This window comes from Ovis aries, chromosome 1 (genome assembly GCF_016772045.2).
Source record: "Ovis aries strain OAR_USU_Benz2616 breed Rambouillet chromosome 1, ARS-UI_Ramb_v3.0, whole genome shotgun sequence".
Classification (NCBI taxonomy): Eukaryota; Metazoa; Chordata; class Mammalia; order Artiodactyla; family Bovidae; genus Ovis; species Ovis aries.
The window spans coordinates 14787099-14812659 of NC_056054.1; the positions used below are offsets into that span (position 1 = coordinate 14787099).

Below are 25561 nucleotides of genomic sequence, written 5' to 3' on the forward strand. Positions count from 1 at the left end.
TACCTCTAAAGCCATTGTATGACTTGTCATGTGTCACCTGAGCCTTCTGTAAAATAAGCAAACAAACAGCACTCTTTTGTTAAAAAAGGCAAAGATAATTTTTCACTGGACCTTAAATGTTACAATTTATTACATGTTGAAGTATATAGGAGGTAAACCGTCATGATGTTTACAACTTACTTTTAAGTGGCTCAGAAAAAGAAAAACTAGACAAAGAAATATGGCAAAATGGTTCAGTTGTTGAATCTAGCTGGAGGGGAGGCTATATGGTTAAACATTTTTTGTATTAAAATGTTTGAAAAATGAACACAGAAGGGAACACAATTGGGAGTGAGACTTCTTAGTGTACACTTTATTGTGTCGTTTTAAATATTGAAGTGTATGGATGGATTCCTTTTTAAAAGTACAGTTAAGTAAGGATTGATTTTAACATAACAAAGTGTTTTTAAAATGCAGCTTTGATCTCTGTTAAAAATTGATATAGTGGTTTAACTGTGACTGTAATATATTGAGTAAAGTAGTTTTACCTCATAGAAGTAATAGCTGTGATTTATAGCGTGCCTGTTATGTGATGGGCACTGTGTTTTCCGTCTCATTTAATCCATTCAACAGGCAAGAGATTACACATGGGCAAGGCCATATAGTTAAAATTGTGGAGACAGAATTTGAGCCCAGGTGAGGAAATATTTAAAGGTTTTTGATTGATTAAAAGTGATAACCATTTGGTTTCTAAATACATGGTTTTATCCAAAAGTTAACAAGACACAGTATTTGTGCTCAAATTGCTGGTAGTATAATGTAGATATCAGAGTCAAAGAAAAGCAAGTAGTATTGAGCATTCGTTCTGCCTGGCCACTGTGTTCCGTGTCTTACTTGCATTCTGGTGTTTCGTTTCTCTGTGAGGCAGTCTTTTCATAGTTATAGAAACTTGAGACTCAGGAAGGTCTAATTTGTCCAAGGGCCTCACAACTAGTATGTATGAGAGTCATGATTTGGCCTCAGTTAATTGATTCCAAAATCTAAGATCTTGACCTTTATATACTCTGATCATTTATTACTATATGTAAAGAGAAAAATAAGTGTGGTAAAATAAGTAAAATGTTACAGGAATTTAGAGTGGTTGAGTGGTATAGCTAACATACCTGTTTTCAGGTATGAGATTTGTGAAAATGCATATACTTGATAAAGTAGATAAATGGAGCATAATCTGATGTTAGGGAGTTTAGGATGGAGGGGACAGATGTGGCAAGAAATAACATGAAGTAATTAGGTTGGAGAGAATTTTTAAAAGAATTGCTAGGACACGGTAACTAAGTTGATTTTCTTAGGAAAGGAGTTGGTAAGGAAGGGTAATGCCAGAATTTCACTTTTTTAAAAAATTGAGAGAATACCATTACTGAAAACAGAAGTAAGGAATGAGGAGCTCTTTGAGATATGATTGTGAGTTCATTTTGTGGAATTTAGTGCTTGTGGGACTAAAATAAAGAAGTCCAAATGCAAGTGATCTATTTTCTGTCCATGCCTTTTGACCTTGACTGTGTATTAAAGTATCTGTGGAATTTAAAGCCAGAACACACAGACACATATCCCAGGTCCAGGCTCCATCTACTAAATCAGAATCTCCAGAGTTGAAGCTCTGAATACTGACCTTTCTGAAGTGCCACAGGAAACAAGCCCCTTCCACCAATGTGTGCTGGGAGTATAAATTGGTACAATCTCTGCACATCCACCTGGCAACAGTTTCACTTCTAGGAATTTTTTCTATAGATGCAGCCTTGCACTGTGAAATGGTCCCTGTACAGGGATGTAAATTGTAGCATTATTGACAGTTGCCAAAGATTGGAAACAACTTGCAAGTTTATCAGGAGGGGATTGGTTAAATTAGTTGTATTTGATCTGTACAGTGGAATAAACACACTTGTTAAAAGTATTGAGCTCTCAGTGTACAGTGATGTGATAGAATGACCTGTATGATATATTAAATAGGAAAAGAAATCGGTCTTCTGTACTCAGAAGGATGAACAAACTGTACTGGCTGCTGCTGCTAAGTCGCTTCAGTCGTGTTTGACTCTGTGCGACCCCATACGACGGCAGCCCACAGGCTCCCCTGTCCCTGGGATTCTCCAGGCAAGAACACTGGAGTGGGTTGCCATTTCCTTCTCCAATGCATGAAAGTGAAAAGTCAAAGTGAAGACGCTCAGTCGTGTCCCACTCTAAGCGACCCCATGGACTGCAGCCTACCAGGCTCCTCCATTCATGGGATTTTCCAGGCAGGAGTACTGGAGTGGGGTGCCATTGCCTTCTCCGAACTGTACTGGAAGGATAAACAAAAGTGATTATTGTTTCTTGAGGAAAGAGACTAAGAGACTGGAGTCAGAGTAGAAGGGAGACAACTTTTAACTATACATCTTTTTGTGTGCCTTTTGACTTTTGTGTCATTTGCATGTATAATGTTACCTATTTTTTTTAAAAGAGAAAATTTTAAAATCTCTACAGTTGATTCTCATACGTAGTTAAGATTGGGCCAATGGTTCCCCCAACCCTGGTGGTTTATCATTAATTTTAACGATTTCTGTTCGACATGTGGCCTGTAGGCCTAGTAGCAGGGATACTGTGAGGCTTATTAGAAAAGCACAATCTCAGATCCCATTCCAGACCTGCTGAATTAGAATCTGCATTTTAATAGGACTTCCCTGGCGATTCAGAAGCACTTTCAAGTTGCAGAAACACTGTGTTAGGTGAACCATCTCGCTTGCCACTCACCTTAACATGCACATTCCCACCTCTGTTCTTTAAATAATACTGTGTAACAGTGCCACACACTTGTTTACTATTTATAAATCAAGGGCTTGTTCACAACACTGTACAAATCAGTGTGAGTCCTGCTCCGAGCAGCATTTTCCAAAGTGTGTACTGAACCAGGAATATGGACTTTATGTCGTGTTAATGATATGTGTAAAAGGGTTCTCTGGTCAAATCAGTTTGGGTAACACTGGGTTTAAATAAGAGTGAACAGTTTTCTTCATTGCAGGACTGTTCAGAGATTTGACCAAGGAATCCCTTTTTTTTCTAGGACTATCTCTCAGGTCTTTTGCTCGGTGGAACACACTTTGAGAAATGCCTGGTTTAGAGGAAAGACCACCACTGGCTTTGGAATCCTTGGCAAGTTACCTAATTTCTCTGAGTATTGATTTTCCTAACCTTAAACCGGGGATAACAATACTTGCCTTGGTGGTGGTGTGAAGAATAAATGAGAGGTGTGTGAAAACACTCAAAGCTTGGTACCTCATGAGTGTTTAAGTGGTAGTTGTTAATATTACACAGGATACTTCATTTTTCCGTGTTCTTATGTTTATAGTTCATTTCACTGTTCCTTACTATCCTTATCAGGATGTGAGGGAGGAGAAAGTGAAAGAATGAATTTTGGTGAAATGTTAGTAGTAGCTTTATTAAAAGGTTTGGTGTTTGTGGGATTTCCCTGGTGGTCCAGTGTTTGGGGCTCTATGCTTCCAATGCAGGGGGACGTGGGTTCAGTCCTTGGTCAGGGAACTGGGATCCCACATGCTGTTTGGTATGGCTAAAAAATAGAGTTAAAAATTTTTTTTTAATGGTTTGATGTTCAAAATAAAACTGCTAAGTAATATGGGAATAATTAGCAACGTTATTTTGCTCTTTGCTCTGTTAAATGAGTACAGAGATCAGAATAAACTTCCAGTAATGTCAACTGACCTTTTATCTGCTGAAAACAAACAACAACAAAAGATATCAAACTTTCATCTTCACAACCTTGATATGTTATGTGGTGTGTTATCAAACTGTTTTATTTTTCCTTTTTTCTAGTCAATAAATTGATTGCACAAGAAGGACCTTTCTTTCTGCAAATTCGAATAAAACATTTGTTGAAATCTAACTGCATCCCCCAGGCTACTGCTTTATCAAAACTGTGTGCAGAATCTAAAGAAATTTCAAATGTGTCATCTTTTCAGCAAGCCTATATCACATGCTTATGTTCCATTCTTCCTAATGAAGATGCTATTAAGGAGGTAGGTAAAGCAAGTAACTGCTGTTGTCATTCATACAATGAATTTATTAGATTTTAATAATTGTTGCATGACAAGATGAAAACCAAGAATTTTTTTTGGTACCATTTTAATTGTATATTTAACTGTTCAGCACATTGAATATAAAATTGTGTCTTTTAGGTGTATTTGAAAAGTAGATAATTAAAAATATGCAGATAAATGCTTATGAATTTGGCTGATGGTTTGTTTTGAAATGTTTAAATGTGAAAGTCACTTTTTCTTCTTAAACTAAATTTCTCTGGGAAATGTAGACATTATTAATAGTGGTGTCAAGAGATAAACTAAAGATAATGGCAGTTAGCTTAAGTTACTTTATACATTTAACTCTGTAAGCAGAGAAGTATAGGACTTCAGAACTTATGGGTACACGTTGAACAATAATTAAGCAGACAAACAGGGTTTTTTGTTGTTGTTGTTTTTGGCCTAAATTGTTTTCCTTAGAAAAGATGGAATTAGTCTTTTGATAAATTATACAGAGAAAAATAATAGATATTTCATCATCTGCCTTTAATTCTCTTACCTGCCATTCAGGTCTTAATATGGATTCTCATTTTACCGCTACACCGAACTTTCTTGTTAAATGAAGGAATCACGAGGATCTGGTTCTATGCTGTAGTGATTCTTAAACTTTTATGACAGTTTCAGCTATAAATATCTTATTTTCCAAGTGAAACTGTCTTTCCAGTTTAATAGTTTTGTTTGTTTGTTTCTTTCTGGCTCTGCTGGGTCTTCCTGGCTACGTGGGCTTTTCTCTAGTTGCTGAGAGTGGGGGCTACTCTAGTTGTGGTCCTCGGGTTTCTCGTTGCGGTGGCCTCTCTTGTTGCAGAGCTGGGGCTGAAGGACGCGCAGGTTCCAGCAGTTGCGGCTCCCAGCCTCTAGAACACGGGCTCAAGAGTGAGGCTTAGCTGTTCCTTGGCACGTGAGACCCTCCCAGGTCAGGGGTGGAACCCATGTCTCTTGCACTGGCAGGCGAATTCTTTACCATTGAGCTACAAAGAAAGCCCCTATCTTTAGACTTTAATATACAGACTCCACCAGGACCAACAAATCTATTGGTCCTATCTGCTTTTCACTCTCCTTCACTCTTCTCATGTCCTCACTTCCCTCCTTACCCTGCTTTTCCATAGTCAATCACTATTATCACTCCTTTGCATATATCCTCAACTCCTCTGCTGGTCTCTTCCTTAATTATACTTATTTGACTAACCTGTATCCTCATTATCCCTACATCTCCACCTCCTTTATATCTTTACCTGCATTAGTGGTTTGGATGGGGAAAAACCTGCCAACTGATTTACTTTAATTGAGTCACACTATGTTTCTTTAGTCTATTCACTCTCCCCCTCTCTGAGGTTACTATTTCATACTCTGAACTTTTTCTTTTAACCTATACTACAGTACCTTCTGTCCCATCTCTGTCCCCACTGATGAGCTTTCTTCCTCTTTCCCTGAGGAAATTGGGAATGTTGGAAGAGAATTTCCATGGCATCTATTGACCTACCTGCATTTATGTATTTACACCTTCTCTTCTGTTCTGAGGATAAACTATGTCTGCTTTCCCCCCACAAAGGCCAGCAGTCTCCTAGACTTCTGTGTCAGACCCCGTCTGCTCTTGTCCCCTAAGGCTGATGCTGCAGCAGCTCTCCTTTCTCTACTGCGTTATCAATTCCCCTCTGCTTGTAACCATCTTCGCAGCACTTATGCTGTTATTTCTTCCATTTTTTAGGAAGAAATGCTTCTTTCAGCTATCACCTCGTTTCTCTCCTCCCACCTTTGAGTATAATTTCTCAAATGAATTTTCTGAATTTGCTGTTTAATGTTTTTCTCCTTGAACATATTCTGCTATGGTTGGTGCCTTGTGCCTGCCTACCACATCACTAAAGCCAACTACAAAAGCACTTCTGAGAGGGAGTTTTATAGCAATACAAGCCTACCTCAGGAAACAAGAAAAATATCAAATAAACAACCTAACTTTACACCTAAAGGAACTTAGCAAACAAAACCCAAAGTGTAGAAGGTAAGAAATCATAAGGAATAAGAGCAGGAATAAATGAAAGAAAAAAAAAATAGAAAAGATCATTGAAACTTTCAACAAGCTGGTTCTTTGAAAAGATAAACAAAATTTGAGGCCTTTTAGCCAGACTCATCAAGAAAAAATGGGGGCCCAAATCATTTCAGAAATGAAGAGAGCTCACAGCTGGCACCAGGGAAATACAAAAGATCATAAGAAATTACTGCAGACAGCTATATGCCAATAAATGGATAACCTGGAAAAAATGGACAAATTCCTAGAAATGTACCTCTCCCTACACTGAACCAGGAAGAAATAGAAAATAGGAACAGACCAATTACCAGTAATGAAATTGTCAGTAGTTTTTAAAACTCCTAAAAAACAAAACTCCAGGTCAAGATGGCTTCACAGGTGAATGTTCCAAACGTTAGAGAAGACTTAATAACTGTCCTCAAACTATTCTAAAATCTTGTAGAGGAAGGGATACTTCAGGACTTCCCTGGTTGTCCAGTGGTTAAGAATCCACCTGGCAATGCAGAAGACACTGGTTTGATCCCTGGTCTGGGAAGATTGCACACACCTTGGGGCAGCTAAGCCTGCATACATCAACTGCTGAAGCCCAGTCCCCTTTAGCCTGTGCTCTGCAACAGAGAAGCCACCACAATGAGAAGCCCATGTGTAGCAACAAAACCTAGGCACAGCCAAGAATAATACATAAATACAATTAAGAAGAAAAAATACTTCAAATTCATTACACAAGGCCAGCATCACCCTGATACTAAAACCAGACAAAGACACCATGAAAAAAGAAAATTATGGGTTAATATTACTGATGAACATAGATGTAAAACTTCCCAGTGAAATATTAGCAAAGTGAATTCAATAATAAAAGATCATGTACTATGATCAAGTGGGATTTATCCCAGGGATGTGATTATGGTTTGATATCTGGGCTTCCCTGTTAGCTCAGCTGGTAAAGAATCCACCTGCAATGCAGGAGACCCCAGGGTTGATCCCTGGGTTGAGAAGATCTCCTGGAGGAGGGCATGGCAACCTACTCCAGTATTCTTGCCTGGAGAATTCCATGGACAGAGGAGCCTGGTGGGCTACAGTCCATGGGGTCGCAGAGAGTCAGGAATAACTGAGCGACTAAGCATGCACACATCTGCAAATTGATCAGTGTAACTCAGCACATTAAATTGAATAAGAATTATGTTAATCTCAGTAGATGCAAAAAAGGCTTTGACAAAATTCAAAATCTGTTTGTGATTAAAAAAAAAATAAAAAACTCAAAACGTGTGAATAGAGGGTACATGCCTCAACAAAGGCCATATCTGACAAGCCCACAGCTAACGTCATACTCAATGGTGAAAAACTGAAAACATTTCTTCTAAGATCAGGAATAGAATGAGGATGTTCACTTTTACCACTTTGATTCAATATAGTATTGGAAGTTCTAGCCAGAGTGGAAGTGAAAGTCACTCAGACATGTCTGACTCTTTGCGGCCCCATGGACTGTAGAGTCCATGGAATTCTCCAGGCCAGAATACTGGAGTGGGTAGCCTTTCCCTTCTCCAGGGGATCTTCCCAACCCAGGGATCGAACCCAAGTCTCCCACAATGGAGAGTAGTCAGACAAAAAAAAGAATCCAAATTGAAAAGGAAGAAGTAAAATTGTCACTGTCTGCAGATGACATGATGTTTTACATAGAAAGTTCCAAAGACACCACCAAAAAACTACTAGAGCTCATCAGTGAGTTCAGTAAAGTTCATCATGAGTTTAGGATACAAAATAAATATACAGAAATCTCTTGCACTTTCTATATAGTAAAACTGTCAGAGAAATTGAATCTCATTTATAGTCACATGAAAAAGAATAAAGTACCTTGGAATGAGTTTAAGTATGGAGGAAAATACCTGTATTCAGAAAAATATAAGACCCCCCTGGAGTAGGCAATGGCAACCCACTCTAGTATTCTTGCCTGGAGAATCCCAGGAACAGAGGAGCCTGGTGGGCTACAATTCATGGGGTTGCAAAGAGTCGGACACGACTGAGTGACTGAGCACACAGGTGAATGGATAATTAAACTGTGGTACATCCAGACAATAGAATATTATTCAGTGTTAAAAATACATGAGCTCTTGAGCCATAAAAACACTTGGAGGAAGTTTAAATGCATATTACCAATTGAAGAACCCAGTCTGAAAAGGAAGGGAGGGAAGATTAGGTGGAGCAAGTGGGAATTTTAGGGCATTAAACTACTCTGTGTGATAATATAATATATCATAATTATACTGTAATATATGTGTAATGCCACAGTACTATAACATAATGTATAAAACATGTCACTGTGTCTTTGTGCAAACCCGTAGAATGTGCAACACCAAGAGTGAACTGTAATGTAAACTATGGACTCTGGGTGCTTGTGATTGGTCAAGTAGTCTCATCAGTTGTAACAAATGTCATGCTCCAGTGGGGGAACGCTGATAATTGGGGAGACAGTGATAGGGGCTACGTGGGAAATCTCTGTACCTTTCTCTCAAGTTTGCTATGAATCTAAAATGGACCTAAAGAAATAAAGTGTTTTATTCTAAAAAAAAAAAAAAAAAAGGAAAAAAAAGGAAAACTATAAGACACTCATGAAAGAAATGGAAGGTGATACAGATGGAAAGATACACTGTGTTCCTGGATTGGAAGAATTACTACTGTTAAAAAGACCATATTCATGGCAGTCTGCAGATTTCAGTGCAAACCCTATCAAGTGCCAGTGGCACTTTTCATAAATTAGAACAAAGAATTCTAAAATTGTATGGAAACATGAAAAATCTCAAGTAGCAAAAAGTCTTGAGAAAAAACAACAAAGCTGGAGGTATCATGTTCCCTGACTTCAGACTGTACTACAGAGCCACTGAAATGTTGGGAAGGGTAAGGAGATGGAAGATTGCTTGCCTCTAATAACAGCTGCAATATTATGTGTTGGGAAGCTTAATCAGAGTAAGGTGGAGTAATGGTTAGTCTCAGCACCTGATATATGCCAGAAGAACTCAGAAGAAGCAAAATAGCTAGACCTTGGATTTTATTCTTCTTCTATAATAACAACTTTTCCTTTAATCTCTCAGACTTCGTTTATTTGAAACCTGTTTTGTTTTTAGCATTGTATTAGGTGTTGGCAAATACAAAAGTGTGTGTATGGCCTTGTTTGGTTTCCAGAAACAGTAGTAAGATACTTAGCTGTATGATAGTTCCTTGAGATTATGTAGAAATGGAGAGCATATTTTTGTAGAGAGGTGTAGAGCCTTTTATAAGGCTTTATAAAAATTGTTCCTTGAGTTGGACCTTGAAATAATGGTGGGGTTTATGTAGGTAAAAAGAATGGTTTAGGGATAACTGTGATAGTGAAGGTACAGAAAATGTGCACTTTGTAGGGAATCACTAGAGAACACCTCGCCTGGGGAAAAGCGTGGATGTTGAGGTCTTATGAGAAGTAATGGTACCTGTTGGATAGGGAAAAGTGAGGCCTCGGAAACGGCAGTGCATTCGAACTTTTGATGCAGTAGAAATTAGGATGGTTTTGAACATAGGAAGTAAAATGACTGAAACAGTGTTATAGGAAGCATAGACAGAAATAGATTTAGGAGAAGAGATTGGAGTTAGCAAGAGAAAAAAGAATGGGACTTGCTGACAGGTCCAAAATAGAGGATAACGTACAGAGATCCCTTCAAGAGATTCATGAGACCTTGAGAGTTTGGAAGAAAGGGAGTGTTCTGCTGCTGACAAAAATGGCAAAGAAGGGAGAATATGGGACACTTTGTGCCGAATCTTTCCTGGTTTATTAATAACAAGGAAAGAAAATAGGATTTCTTCCTGAGGTTATACAAATATCAACAAATTTGTTGAGAATATGAGGAACTGGGTTATTGGAAGTATGAATTGGTTTTTCTGCAACAGGGACTGGCAAACTATGGCCTGTGGACCAGATCCACCTTGCTATTTGTTTTTGTAAATAAAGTTTTACTGGAACACAGTCACAGCCATTGGTTTATTATCTGTGACTAGCTTTGCTCCACAGAAGCAGAGCTGAATAGCTGTTACCAAGACCATTTGACCAGCAGCATTGAAAATATTTTCTCTCACCCTTTACAAAAAATGTTTGCTGACCTTTGTTATGCAAGATTCAGATTTCCTAGTGTATTACAACCATTAAATATCATTTAGTTTAACCTTCCATGTTTTATCAATGGTGAGACTGAGGCCAAGAGGTAGTGTTTCCAAGGCCCTACCTTCATTAAGCTAATTATTAAGTCCAAGCCCAGGCTAGAACTCAGATCTCCTGACTGGCCAGCTGTTTTTACACTGTACAACTTCCTAGTTGGTAAACACTGATGAGTCATGTTCTCATAGGAAACGTTTTGGTGGTATTTCATTTCATTCATGTTTATACATTTATGTATAGGTGCAACTTAAAATATTTTTATAATGATTGGGGTTAATTTGGTAAGTATATTGATGTGAAAACATTTGGCATGCTTCATAAAATTATTTTTAAAGGAACACTGGTACCATCATAATTAGTCTTTTATCCAGTGATGCTATTTTTTGCAAGTGAGAGCACAATTAAAGAAATCTTTAAAATTTGCTTTGGAAAAAGACCAGTGAATCACTTGATGTTCATTAATTGGAGTTTAAAATCAGCATATGTTCTAAGGCAACAAAGTTATATACACGTTTGCCATCTTCTTCTGATTCAGGAGGAGAGTCAAATTAACTTCAGCAACAGCTGGGAATAAAAGTACTTACCTATTGGCACCTGTGGGTATCACAGTAATGGGTGTGTGTAATGGGAAACCTCTGCTGGGGAAGATTTAGCCAGGCACAATTAAGATTAATTGATGGAGTCAGCTTCAAAGCCAGAATTTGTATATTTTTATTACTGAGAAAGAGAATCTTTGCAAAGATCAAGTTTTCCACATATAGTATAAAGGATAAAGCTGTTTTAAACATGAAGCACTTCTGTTACAACAAAGAGCAAGAAATCTGTCTGCAGAGTTGTTGGCACAGATAAGGTAGGGGTTCAGTCTTGATCCTTGAATGAACTACATCTTCAGTGTCTGATGTGGTTACGAGGCTTGTTTCTTCTCTTGATGAGAAAAGGAAAAGACAAAGACAAACAGGACCTGATCTACTCACTGGTCTAACACTGTTGGGAATTAACATAGTCACTAGGTATATAAATGATAAACAGAGCAAATACATTTAAACAGGACCCACTGGGAATTCAGTTTGAGAATAGAAGAAACAGTAAACAAGAGCATAGAAATTCCAGGTGTAGCTTAAATAAAATTAAGATGGATCCTGAATGAGGAATAATAACGTGTGTAATTAAAATCTGGATAATTTACTTCATGTAACCTTATGATCATATGGTGAATAAGATGTACACTCAGAAAATACACTAAAGGTAGATTGTATGAAGAAGTGGAAGGTTTGCCAATTTAAATATTTATCCCCTAAAGCAGAGTTCTTTTATTAATTTATTTTTTAAATATTTTATTTACTTGGCTGCAGTGGGTCTTAGTTGTGACATGAGGATCTTTCTTTGTTCTGCAGCGTGTGGAATCTTAGCTTCCCCATCAGAGATCGAACCCATGTTCCCTACGTTTCAGGATGGATTCTTAGCACTGATCGCCAGGGAAGTCCCCCAGAGTTCTTTTGAATAACTTTGAGGAAACTTCTTCCTGGAACTCAGTGCGCATTTGGATCTCACTTTTACTGTCACTTTCATGGTTGTTTTTTGTGCTCAGTTGCTTCAGTCGTGTCTGACTCCTTATGACTCTGTGGACTGTAGCCTGCCAGGCTCCTCTGTCCATGGGGTTCTCCAGGCGAAAATATTGGCGTGGGGTACCATTTCTTTCTCCAAGGAATCTTCCGGACCCAGGAATTGAACCCACATCTCCTGCATTGCAGGCAGGTTCTTTACCAACTCAGCCACTTGGGAAGCCACTTTTATGGGGTACATGTGGGTATTTTGGTTGATACTTGATTATAGTGTAGGGATCATTATGGAGGGTTAGTCAGACACAGTCATTTTCAAGAATTCAGTAGGACAGTTCAGGTGTCTGTCAGATACTCATAGGATTAAGCCATAGGATTTAATCAGAAGCATCAGTGACCATTTATTTCTTCAAGAAACATACAAGTGGCCAACTCAATAGCATAGTGTTGGTCTGTGGTATTGCTGCAATTTAAAAGAAACCTGGTTTTTAGAAGCACAGCCTTTTTTTCAGGTGATGTCTATGAACCTGATGAATAATTTTCCCAAAGTAGACTCAGGGTTATTAGACATGAAGACTTGCTGAGAGTAACTCCTCCCTTTTTCCTACTCAGGGATGCCAGTGAGAGAAATCTCATTATATGGATAACCTTAAATCCACTTTGTCTCTGTTTTGAAAGAAATATTTACCAGCTTGTTTTTTAAGATCTCCTATTAGGAACAATGGAGAAGAAAATGGCAACCCACTCCAATACTCTTGCCTGAAAAATTCCATGGACTGAGGAGCCTGGTAGGCTACAGTCCATGGGGTCTCGAAAAGTTGGACACGACTGAGTGACTTCACTTCGCTTCACTTCATTAGGAACAAATTGCTTGCCTTATACCCCAGAACTGATCAGGAGAATACTAGATTGAAAACCATTATTCTCGAGGAAGGTAAATGTTAAAATATTACAGTAATGTCACTGGCCAGAATACTGTTTACCTTGGTAGCCTAAACATGATGATAACTAAACAAGACAAATAAGTCATCTAAATGCACATTCTTTATGCCAGTGACTACCTCTTGTACCATTGGTGTTTAATTCACTGATTATCATGAAAGCCTTCTTTTAACATCTGTTCTTGCCCCAGAATTTATTTTCTGCAACAACTGAGGTGATCTTTTCTTTTTTATTAAAACATTTTATTTTGAGATAATAGTACATTCTCTTTGTTACTATAAGAAATAATACAGGCATGCCTTCCAGTCATTTAATATATATTCATTGGGGACTGTGCTAGGCACTGGGAATACAGAGATGAACAAGACACAAGGGAGAACCAACAGCAGACAGTGTTCACACAGTGTGAGATTTGGGGAAAGGCTGGTGCTGGAAATTGAGTTTCAAGTTATTAGCATTTGAAACCAGAGAGTGGAGGGCATTCACTTTTTTAGACCTCCGGAAATTAAAGGCTTACCGTAATCCTAGAAAGTTTTATTCAAGAAAAACACATGAATGTCAGAACAGTGAGCTTGGTGGCATTTGAACCTTGAACCAGTAAGCTTCCTAGCAGCCACCTGAGGAAGCAGAATGGTTGTTCAGTTCAGTTCAGTTGCTCAGTCGTGTTCGATTCTTTGCGACCCCATGAATTGCAGCACACCAGGCCTCCCTGTCCATCACCAACTCCCGGAGCTCACTCAGACTCGCGTCCATCGAGTCCGTGATGCCATCCAGCCATCTCATCCTCAGTCGTCCCCTTCTCCTCCTGCCCCCAATCCCTCCCAGCATCAGAGTCTTTTCTAATGAGTCAACTCTTTGCATGAGATGACGTGGAACTCGGCAAAAGCCAGTTTCCACAGAATTGTCACTCTTTGACCTATTTGGCAACATTCTGAAAACCTCTGCTCTCAGCATTTGTTTTTATTTGATTCAGAACCCACTCTGCTAAAAGGTCTGTTCCAGGGCACTTATCAGAAATATTCATTGGGAATTGTTTAACATGACATTTGTCTGAGGAGGAATTACCAGTTCAGGTAACAAAAGGCTGACAAATTTAAAAAGAAAAGCTGAGATAAAGGATATCCATAGAGGACTTTGAAAACCTCTGATGTATTCCTAGTACTCTGGAAGGTAACACGAATGTATAGTGCTATGTGTCTGCCAAGGAATGACTTGAGAAGGCTATAATCCCTCACTCTTGTTTACTGAGAGGTTGCATACAAGTAGATGAAGGGCAAGGCAGAGCTATTAACTTCCTACTGTAATATTGAAAGGATGCCCCAACACACACACACAGCTGTTTGGCAAAAACAGAAAGACTACTGGTAGTCCAGTAGTAAAGAATCCACCTGCCAGTGTAGGGGGACACTGGTTCATTCCTTGGTCTGGGAAGATTCCGCATACCTTGGGGCAGCTAAGCCCAGACACCACAACAACTGAAGCCTTCATGCTCTAGAGACCATGTTCCGCAACAAGAGAAGCCGCTGCAGTAAGAAGCCCGTGCACTGCAACTAGGGAAAATAGCTTGCCACAGTTAGAGAAAGCCTGCACGCAGTGCGACAGTGAACAGAAAACAGTGTTTTTAAAAGAGGTAGACTTACCTTTTCACGGCATTTAGGCAACATATTTAGCTTGTTGAATTAAGCTAATGAAGCAGAGACCACATATGACAGAATATAGGCCTTACAGAATTCCAAGAAAATCACTAAGCAAATAGTAAACCCTAAAGAGGTGGAAGATTCTGATTTCTCGAGTTGCCACAATATATTTTTTTAAATATTCACTTATTAAAAAAAAAAAAAAAGTAGCCCATACACAGGGAAACAGTATGAAAAGGCAAAAAGATATGAAACTGAAAGATGAACTCCCCAGGTCGGTGGTAAAGTCGTGTCTGACTCTTGTGATCCCATGGACTGTAGCCTGCCAGGCTCCTTTGTCCATGGGATTCTCCAGGCAAGAATACTGGAGTGAGTTGCCATTTCCTTCTCCAGCGGATCTTCCTGATCCAGGAATCGAACTCGGGTCTCCTGCATTGCAGGCAGATTCGACTGAGCTATGAGGGAAGCCCTGTGAGGGTACCCAGTATGCTGCTGGAGAAGAGTGGAGAAATAACTCCAGAAAGAATGAAGAGACAGCCAAAGCAAAAACAACTCCCAATTGTTGATGTGACTGGTGATGGAAATAAAGTCTGATGCTGTAAAGAACAGTATTGCATAGGAGCCTGGAATGTTAGCCCCATGAATGAAGGTAAATTAGAAGTGGTCAAATAGGAGATGGCAAAAGTGAACATAAACATTTTAGGAATCAGTGAACTAAAATGGGCTGGAATGGGTGAATTTAACTCAGATAACCATTATATCTACTACGGTGGGCAGGAATCCTTCAGAAGAAATGGAGTGGCCCTCATAGTCAACAAAAGAGTCTGAAATGCAATTCTTGGGTGCAGTCTCAAAAACAACAGAATGATCTCTCTTCGTTTCCAAGGCAAACCATTCAGTATCACAGTAATCCAAGGCTATGCCCCAACCAAATAATACTGAAGAAGGTCAAGTTGAACAGTTCTATGAAGACCTATAAGACCTTGTAGAACTAACATCCAAAAAAGATGTCCTTTTCCCAACCCAGGGATTGAACCCAGGTCTCCCACATTGCAGGCGGATTCTTTACTGTCTGAGACACCGGGGAAGCCCATGAGGAACAAAAGAGCCCAAAATACATGAACTAGCAGAGTCGAGGGTGAAACAGACAATGTAAACACGAAGGTTGGAGACTTTAATACCCCACTTTGAGTAGCGGATAAACCAACTAAACACAGATATGGAAGGCTTGAGCACTACTGTAAACCAACTAGACCAAGCAGACATCTGTGGAATACTATATCCAAGAGTAGCAGAATATACATTTTTCTCAATTGCTCATGAAACATTCTCTAGGATAGAAATACGTTAGGCCATAAAACAAACCTTGGTAAATTTAAAAGGATTGAAGTCATACAGTGTGTTCTCTGGCCACAATAGAATGAAATTAGAAATCAATAACAGAAGGAAATTTGGGAAATTCACAAATAATGTGAAAATTAAACACCACCTCAAAATAGGCGGTTGATCGAAGGGAAAAAGTGGTAAATCAGAAAATAGTTTGGGATGAATGATAAAAACACAATACACTGAAATTTATGGGATGCAGCTTGAACAGCACTTAGGGGAAATTTATGGTTGTAAAATGTCAGTCTTAAAAAGGAAGAAAGATCCTGGGAGTTCCCTGATGGCTTAGTGGTTGAGATTCTGGGCTTCCACTGCTGTGGCCCGGGTTCACTCCCTGGTTGGGGAACTGAGATCCTGCAAGCCACATAGTGTGGCCAAAAGAAAAAGGAGAGAGACCTCAAATTAATAACTTAACCATCTGCCCTAAAAGACAGGAAAGAAGAGCAGACTAAACCCAGAGCAAGCAGAAGGAAGGAGGATGGTAGTGATTGCTGCTGTTGCTGCTAAGTACTTCAGTCATGTTCGACTCTGTGCGACCCCGTAGACGGCAGCCCACCAGGCTCCCCCGTCCCTGGGATTCTCCAGGCAAGAACACTGGAGTGGGTTGCCGTTTCCTTCTCCAGCACATGAAAGTGAAAAGTGAAAGTGAGTCGCTCAGTTGTGTCCGACTCGTCGTGACCCCGTGGACTACAGCCTACCAGGCTACTCCACCCATGAGATTTTCCAGGCAAGAGTACTGGACAATGATTAGAATGTAAATAAATGAAATAAAATCAATCAAAAAAGCAATAAAAGTTGCTTTTGTTTTTAAAGATCAACAAAATTGATAAAGTTTTAGTTAGACTGAACACGAAAAAAGAATACTCAAACTACGAAAGTCAGGAACAAACGAGAGGACATGACGACTGACATTGCAGGAATAAAGATTATAAGAGTAGTCCTTGAATGACTGTACGCCAAGACGTTGGATCTGCTAAGATGAAATGGACAGATCTTAGAATGAAATGAGCTACTAAAACTAACAACAACAAAAAAAATACTGAATATATATATCTATGACTAGTAAAGAGATTGAAAATGTAATTTTAAAACTTCCCATAAAGAAAAACCCACGCCTTCACTGGTGAGTTGTACAAAACACATACAGAAGAATTTACACCAGTCCTTCACAAAGTCTTCTAGAAAATAAAAGAGGAGGGGGTGCTTCCAAACTCATACACTGAGGCCATTATTATCCTGACAACTAAAACCAGATGAAGACATCAAAAGAAAGATATAGATCAATATCTGTAATGAGTATGGATGCAAAAATCCTCAACAAAACCCAGCAATATAATATAAAGGACTGCTGGCTGCCCTCTGTATCTTTAGGTTCTGCCTCCAACTATGGATTAAAAATATTTAGGGGGATATTTTCCAGAAAATTCCAAAAAGCAAAACTTGAATCTAGGCGCTCCAACAACTGTTCACATAACCTTTACATTGTGTTGGGCTTCCGCGATGGCTCACGGGTAAAGAATTCACCTGCAGTTCAGGAGATACTGGTTTGATCCCTGGGTGGGGAAGATCCCCTGGAGGAGGAAATGGCAAACCATTCCAGTATTCTTGCCTGGAGAATCCCCTGGACAGAGGAGCCTGCCGGGCTACGGTCCATAGGGTCACAGAGAGACAGACATGATGGTATTATGAACAATCTAGGGGTGATTTAAAGTATATGGAAGGTTATATGTCCGTAGGTTATATGTAAATACTGTGCCATAGAATAAAGGACAAGAGGTATGTTTGTCTCTGTCATCAGAGACAGAAAAAGCATTTAACAAGATCCTGCACACTTTTGTGTTAAAAACATTCAGCAATCTAGGAATACAGTGAAAACTTCCTCGCCCCAATAAAGAGCATTTGTGGAAACCCATGGCCAACTTTATACTTAATGATGAAAGATTGAGTGGTTTTCCATAAGATCAAGCACGAAATAAGAATGTCTGCTTTCGCTACTTCTATTCAATATTGTATGGGAAGTTTTAGCTGGAGCAGTTAGGCAGGGGAATAGCTAAAAGGCATCTCGATTGAAAAGGAGGGTGTATAAGTATTTCTGATTGCATGTATCATGATCCTATATATAAATGATTCTGAGATCAATATACAAAAATGATTTTTATTTATATCTAACAATGAAAAACACGAAACTATAATTAGGAAAACAATTCCATGTACAATAGCATCAAAAAGAATAAAAAATCTAGGAATAAATCTTTTAGAAAGTACAAGACTCATTTGTATACTAAAGACTTCAAAAATTTGTTGAAAGAAGTAAATGGAGCAACATCCCATGTTCATGGACCAGAAAAGAATAGTTTGAAGATGGCAGTACTCCCCAAATTGATCCTTAGATTCACTGCTGCCTCTATCAAAATTCTGTTTTTTTCTCTTGCAGAAATTGACAAGATGATCGTAAAATTCATGTGGAAATTCAGGGGCCTTGGATAGCCCAAACAGTCTTGTAAAAGAACAGAGTTGGAGGGCTCATTCTTCTTTATTTCAAAGGTCACTAAAAATGTCAGTAATCAAGACAGTGTTTTCCTGGCAAAAGTGTAGGGGGAAAAAAATCAATAGACTAAAATTGAAAGTCCAGAAATAAGCCTTCACACTTAACGGCCAGTTGATTTTCTACATGGCTGCCAAGATGATTCACTGGGGGAAAAAATAGTCTTCAATAGTTGGTTTTTTAACAAATGGATATCTACTTGGCAGCAGAATGAAGTTTGACCCTTAATACCATGTGCAGAATTTAACTCAGAATGAATCACAGACTGAAAGGTACTAGCTAAAACTGTATCATCTTCAAAGAAAATACAAGAATTAATGTTTAAGACCCTTGATCATGCTGTTATATCCAACACCAATAACACAGGTAACAAAAGGAAAAACAAGTAGGACTTTATCCAACTTTGTATGTCCAAGTCAACAACATGAAAAGTTGATCTGCAGAATGGGAGAAAATATTTGCTAACCATATATATTTTTTTTTTTTTTTACCAACCCCAAGAATATATATTGGATTGAATATATGTAGAATTGAACTGAATTCTTGAATCCTGAATATATATAGAACTCTTAAAGATCAGTACTAAAAAGACAAATAATTATTAAAATGATCAAATTGTTTTTGATCATTAGATTTTTTTTTTTGAGCAGTTTTAGATTTACAGAAGAATTGTGTGGAAAGTACAGAGTTCCCATATGTACTCTCTCAACCCTAGAGTCACCTGTTGACATCTTGCCATTGATGTCTTAAATTTGTTAACAATAGGTGAGCCAATACATCATTATTTACTAAAATCCAGAGTTTATATTAGGTCCCACTCTTGGTGTTGTACCTTCTATGGGTTTTGACAAACCTATAATGACTTGTACCTACCATTGCAGTGTCATACAGCATAGCGTCACTGCCCTAAAGTACTCTGCCTGTTCATCCCTCACTTTCCTCTCATGCCCCTGACACTCACTGGTCATTTTACTGCCTCCATGGTTCCACCTTTTCTGGAATATCATGTAGTTGGAATCATACATTATGTAGCCTTTTCAGATTGACTTCCTTCACTTAACTGTGCATTTAAGGTTCCTACGTGTTTTTGTCTCTGTCTCTTTTCCCCAAATTATTATCAAACTCATATTGCCCTTATTTAATTTTTAAAATTATTTTTTATTGAAGGATAATTGCTTTATAGAATTTTGCTGTTTTCTGTCAAACCTCAGCATGAGTCAGCCATAGGTATACATGTATCCCCTTCCTTTTGAAACTCCCTCATCTCCATCCCACCCCTCTAGATTGATACAGAGCCCCTGTTTGAGTTTCCTGAGATATATAGCAAATTCCCCTTGACTATCTATTTTACATATGGTAATGTAAGCTTCCATGTTACTCTTTCCATACATCTCACCCTCCTCCTCCCCTGTCCCCCTGTCCTGTAAATAAATTCTTCAGTACCATTTTTCTAGATTCTGTATATATGTGTTAGAATACAGTATTTATCTTTCTCTTTCTGATTCACTTCTCTCTGTGTAATAGGTTCTAGGTTCATCTACCTCATTAGAACTGACACAGATGTGTGCCTTTTTATGGCTGAGTAATATTCCATTGTGTATAAAAGCCAACCAAAGTCCATGTTAGGTTTCAGTCTTTGTGCTGTGTATTCTGTTATCTGAAATTCTCAGGAGTCTAAATCTGCCATTTATTGTGTGTGGTGACATTTCTGGAGTGGTTTGTTTATTTGTGCTTTTTATAGTTTGGGTTGTGAGAGCATCAGTTTTGTTGGGATGGATGGGGGGTAGGGAATGCTTTATGTCTGAAAATTTTCATAGGCCCTGGTTAACATGTATCTCTTAAATCATTTTTACATTTGCTTCTACCAGGTGATTCAAAGATATTACCAGCCAGAATCTTCTTTTTATTTTGTTTTTCTCAGTTTGGGTTTTTTTAGACAAACAGAATAGTATTGTATCAGACTTCTAGTTTGAATGAGGACAGATTAAAATTCCCAAAAATGTTTTGGTCCTACAAGAACCAGGGTGAGATGGACAAACATATTTTCCTGTTATATCCCTGTTTCTCCCCTTTTTTTAGTCTGTACTTTCTCTGAGCTCTTCAGGGGTTCCAACCATATGTTGAAGGGCTCAATGCCAACTTCCTGTCAGGTTCAAGCTTTATCATCTAAACACAACTTGTAAAACCCAAGCCTCTTAGTGAAATTATCAACAACCCAGCAAGTTAAGGCAATTGTCCATTCACACTTCTTTCTTGAGTTTTCAACTGTGTATTTAAGAAACATATTAGTTGTGTTTTATCCAGGATTTCTAAGTGCTTTGCCATAGGAGAATTTTCAGACAGTATTGTTGTCAAGTCCAGCTCTTTGTTTTTATTCCTTATTCAGCACCAGGGCTGGCAGGGAAGCATATAACCATTATATATAAAATTCATACGGTAAAGTCTTATGTGTTTTTTTGTTTTTTTTTTTTGTCTTTTTCACCTGAGTTTCCAGCATTAGCCTTTATCCACAAAATTTTGATTCTGGTATATTTAAATGTCATTAATAATGTTTCTGCACGATTTATATTTTTGTATATTAAGTTTATCAGACTTTATGACGTAAATCTTGATAAGGAAAAATCTGAGGAGACTATTCAGGGTTTGGAAGAAGCTTAAGGTGAAAACATGGTGTATAATGAATGAGCCTGAGTAGTCTTTCAGATGCTTCTAAGTTCTTAGCTGGTTTTGCTCACTGTCAGTTCATTACAATTCAGTAAATGTCTAGACATAAAACAATCACCATATTCCTTGCCTTCAAAGAGCAAACAGTTGGGAATATAGTTTCCTTTCTATTTAGTGATAGTGTATTGTCAGTTCTACCCTTAAAGCATCTCAATAGAGCATAAGTGGCCAAGAGTATGGACTCTAGAGCCAGATCATCTGGGGTAGATCTAGGGATGTGTACTACCTATAAAACTTTTGTCAAGTTACTTAATCTCTCTGTGCTTCAAGTTTTGTAATCTATAAATAGGGATAACAGTAGTTTTTCTACATTGTAGGACTGTTGTGTAGATGTAATAATTTAGTTTATATAAATTGTAGAACGGAACGTGACATACGTCTTGCTGTATAAGGTTTAGAAATATCATCATCATTATTATTACATTTACAATGCTTTTTTTTCCTTCACATCTTACTTCTCTGTCTCTGCCTTGACAGTCTCTACATTCTCCTTTCTCGTGGACTGATTTTAAAAACCTCTTAAGTCACAACAGAACATTAGGATAAAAGAACAAATGTACAATCAGCATAATCCAACCTTTCTCTAGGATAGGTACATATTTGCAGTAGTCATCTATTGAACCCATGCTATGTAGTTAGTGATATAGACAGAATACTCGATTAAAATTCACTGTATTTTTATATTAGTTATTATTTAGTTGTAAGGTTTAAGGCTAATTTTCATGTTTTTCAGGTTTTCTAATATAAATATTTTTATAATCAGGAGAAATATAATAAATATAAGTTAATCAAACTAAAAATTATGCTGAATTCCAGTCATCCCTTTCAGGTATATATCCAGAAGAAACAGTAACAGCAAAACCTCTGATTCCCCATAAAACACAAAGGATAAATTCCATGTCCTAGAGTCTCCACTAGCATTAGCCTACAGGTACTTTTATGGAAATCAGCAAGATATACCATGCTCCACTGTTCCCCACCCCCCCTCCCGTCTCACGTGATTGCCTTTCAGAGGTCTTGCTTCTAAGAGGAAGTGCCACATGTTGGAACTTAGGGCTTGGCAAGCTGACTAAATTTTAGCCCCTGTTAACCTCAGCTAGTTACCTTCGTGTAATGTGAAACTGCACAACTCTATGGCATCGCCTCATTCATGACACCTTCTGGTGTGCAGTCGAGCTCTGTCCTAAGTCTCTGTGTGCTGTGTGCTCAACTGTGTCCGACTCTCTGCAACCCTATGGACTGTAGCCTGCCAGGGGATTGTCCGTGGGGATTTTCCAGGGCAAGAATACTGGAGTGGGTAGTACTGGGTTCGATTCCCAACCCAGGAATCAAACCAGGGTCTCCTCTTTGCAGGCAGATTCTTTACCAGCTGCGCTACCAGGGAAGCCCACCCTAAGTCTCTAATCTTACTTATTAATTCAGCCTTTGTTTCACTGAGTGCCAGCTAAGTGTAAATATCACTCTTTACAGTTTTATCAGATAATCCTCCTCCCCTCGTATGCCATTGACTACTCTCACATTTGTTTGTCTGCTCATTCTGGCAATGTTTGAGGGGTCATTTACACCTTTGTTCATCTAGACACTGGTATCCCCTGAAGAGCTATTTTTCTTAAACCCTTCTTTGCTTACTCCAGTGTACATTATACTTCTTGTTTTCAGTCTTTCTCACTTATCCTGCCATTTTGTGGTCACTTACTTGTTTATCTTGTAGTTATCTTTCATTCCAACAAATATTTATTGATATTCCTTCATGTGCCTGGCACTGTTGTACACTGAAGATACAGTAGTGAATGAAATAAACTTTTGCCCTCCTGAAGCATGTATTCTGGTGGATAAGATAAACAGTAAACAAAGATTTAATTATTATTTGATGCATGTATTATACTTGTCTTAATAGCTATTAAATGTAAATCCAGAAATAAGATTCATATTTAAGAATAAAAAAGTTATTTCAGTACCTGTCCAGGTACAAAGTATTTCTAGATACTGATTGAAATTCTCAAAATCTTGTCAGTGACCTTTGTTTTAATTTACTTTAGCTGATAAGTATTTTGTGGCATGTATTTTGTTTTTAGTGTGCTTTTAAGCTTTTTATTGCAGTAGCTGGGACAAGTAATATAATTACTAATGAGGTGTTGAAAAGTATGTCGTCTTAATTTTTGTGTCATATTTCCACATTTCCTCTCCATTCAAAAAAATGCAGGTATTTGGGGCAAAATACTAATAAGATTCTCTTTACCTCCACCCCAAGAAAAAAAGTTAACTGGTGTTTATTTGTTAAACAGTGATGCTGAAGCAGGCATTTGGCGGTGGGGGTGGTGGGGGTGGGGAGGGTAAAAGTACAAAATGAGGGTATGGTATTGCTTTTTGGGGATTTAGAGCCTGTAAGGAGGGACAGGTAACAGACACAATCAGATTTGTTTATTACTTAGTAAAATGAAAGTGGAAAGTAAGACTAGAGGAATGTTCCAGTGTTAATAACCTAGATAGGTGTGTGTGAGGCAAATGAGTTCTTAATCAGAAGGTTAAAATAATTCTACTATTAAATAGGCCCACCATAAAATAGTGCTACTTTCTCAATAAAAACCTTAATGGAAGTAAAACTATCAAGTTAATTAAAAAAAAAAAAAACAAAAAAAAAACGACGTGTTAAAATTATGTGCTTGGCTTCCCAGGTGGCGCTAGTGGTAAAGAACTTAACCTGCCAATGCAGGAAACATAAGAGATGCAAGTTTGATCCCTGGTTGGGAAGGTCCCCAGAGGAGGAAATGGCAACCCACTCCAGTATTCTTGCCTGGAGAATCCCATGGACAGAGAAGCCTGGCAGGCTACAGTCCATAGGGTCACAAAGAGTCGGACACAACTGAAGCGGCTTAACAGGCTTGGGTGTGCTTGGGTGTTATGGACCTTGTGTTAGAAACGTCATTATCAGGCATATTCTAAAATGTAAGGTAAATGGCAATAGTGAACACAAACTAAAAGAATGTTAGTATTTAAAATTTACTAGAAATGTTGGACACAGCTGAGTGGCCTGTGGCAGACTCAGAAGGCACGGCAGCGCTGGAAGAACAGAAGTGCTTCTCTTCCTGGGAATCGCTCCTTGGATGTTCCAGCAGTGCTGCTCTGTTACTCTGCCATGTTGAAATATTTCTGTTCCTTCAGTACCATGCTCACTTTCAGGCCCTTGCATGTCTTTTTCTTCCTGTCTGGAACAGTTTTCTTATTTCTCTCTACTCTTTCTCATGGCTTATTCCTATTCATTCTTTTAATTCACATATCAGTTGTGACTTCATCCAAGAAGTTGTTTTCAAATCCCTCCCCCCAAATTTCAGTTAGATTTTTCTGACAAAAGGTATTGGAAAAATACGATGTACCCCTCCAGTGTAGTCTTTAACATAAATTATAATCTTGCTTATTTATTATCCCTGACTGTGAGTTACATGAGGGCAAAAATGACTTGTATCCCCAATGTCCAGTACAGTACATAAGTATTTAGTAAATAGCAGTACTTTGACTGAAGGATACATACGTTTTCCTTCTGACCAGATTTAGTGCACAGAGGATTTTAGATATCATTTATAAGACTGCTCTTCTCCTCAAAGTGTTCATCATCTAGTTGGAGGGCCAAAGTAAAATCATGTGAAAAGGTAAAATAACAAGTGATGAAGGCCAACATGAATCACTAGTTTAATGGTTGACTCAAAGTTGAATTAAAAATAGCCCGATTAAAAGTGTTGACAACATGCTATGAATTCAGGGCAAGGCAACAGATCACTGGATGCTTGAGTAACCTGTGAATGGAGACTTGATAATGGAAAAAGAGTTTCAGTTGGATGTTGGAGGAGGAGAAGGATTGGTTAGGCGAGAGGAGGAGGGACTGTTCTGGCCTGTTAGACACTGTTACTGTTCTAAACACTTTGGTTCCAAAGGATGAAAGCCTGTACATCTCTGAAATGTACCTTTTCAAAATTTAAGGATTTCCCTTTAGGAGTAAAATGACATGAGATTAGTTTTTCACTTTGTTTACCACAGTTGGCTTCAGACAAGAGACAGTCTGTCTTAGGCTCATTTTTTGTGTGGAGTAAGAATACCACCTGCCTTGCCAATCTTACAGATCTTACCATGTGGATAAAATGAGATATTACAGTAAAATTATTTGAAACGAATAAAAACATTCTAGAAATGCAGCTTGTATTTATTTCCATTCTAATGTATATGCCTGGCAATAGAGAGCTTCTTGAGCTATTTTTCAGCTTGGAGATGTTATACTGCTGCAGAAATTGAATGTTAGAGTTCTTGGTTTTCAACATGAGCTTTAACATGGTGTGGAGGGTAGGTGGTGGTGGTGGCTCTGGAGCAACTCTTGTTACTTGCTGTGGAATCCTTATTTTGATCCTTCAGCCAGCGCAATTTTAAGGGGCTCTGTTCTGGGCATTTCGTCTTTGGATGACCCTTCTGATTG

General features: G+C 38.4%; 1 protein-coding gene across 3 annotated transcripts in view; it reads left to right on the forward strand.

Annotated features, from left to right (window-relative positions):
* Window positions 1–25561, forward strand: part of RLF (RLF zinc finger) — an 84868-nt gene that overhangs the window by 42514 nt on the left and 16793 nt on the right. For 2 of the 3 annotated variants that reach the window (XM_027968336.2, XM_060395706.1), the window contains exon 5: window positions 3841–4043. In XM_027968336.2, the coding sequence (XP_027824137.1) occupies window positions 3841–4043 (203 nt within the window). Of the gene's footprint in view, window positions 1–3838; window positions 4044–25561 lie in introns of those variants that run through there. The other variant, XM_060395736.1, reaches the window with a different exon arrangement.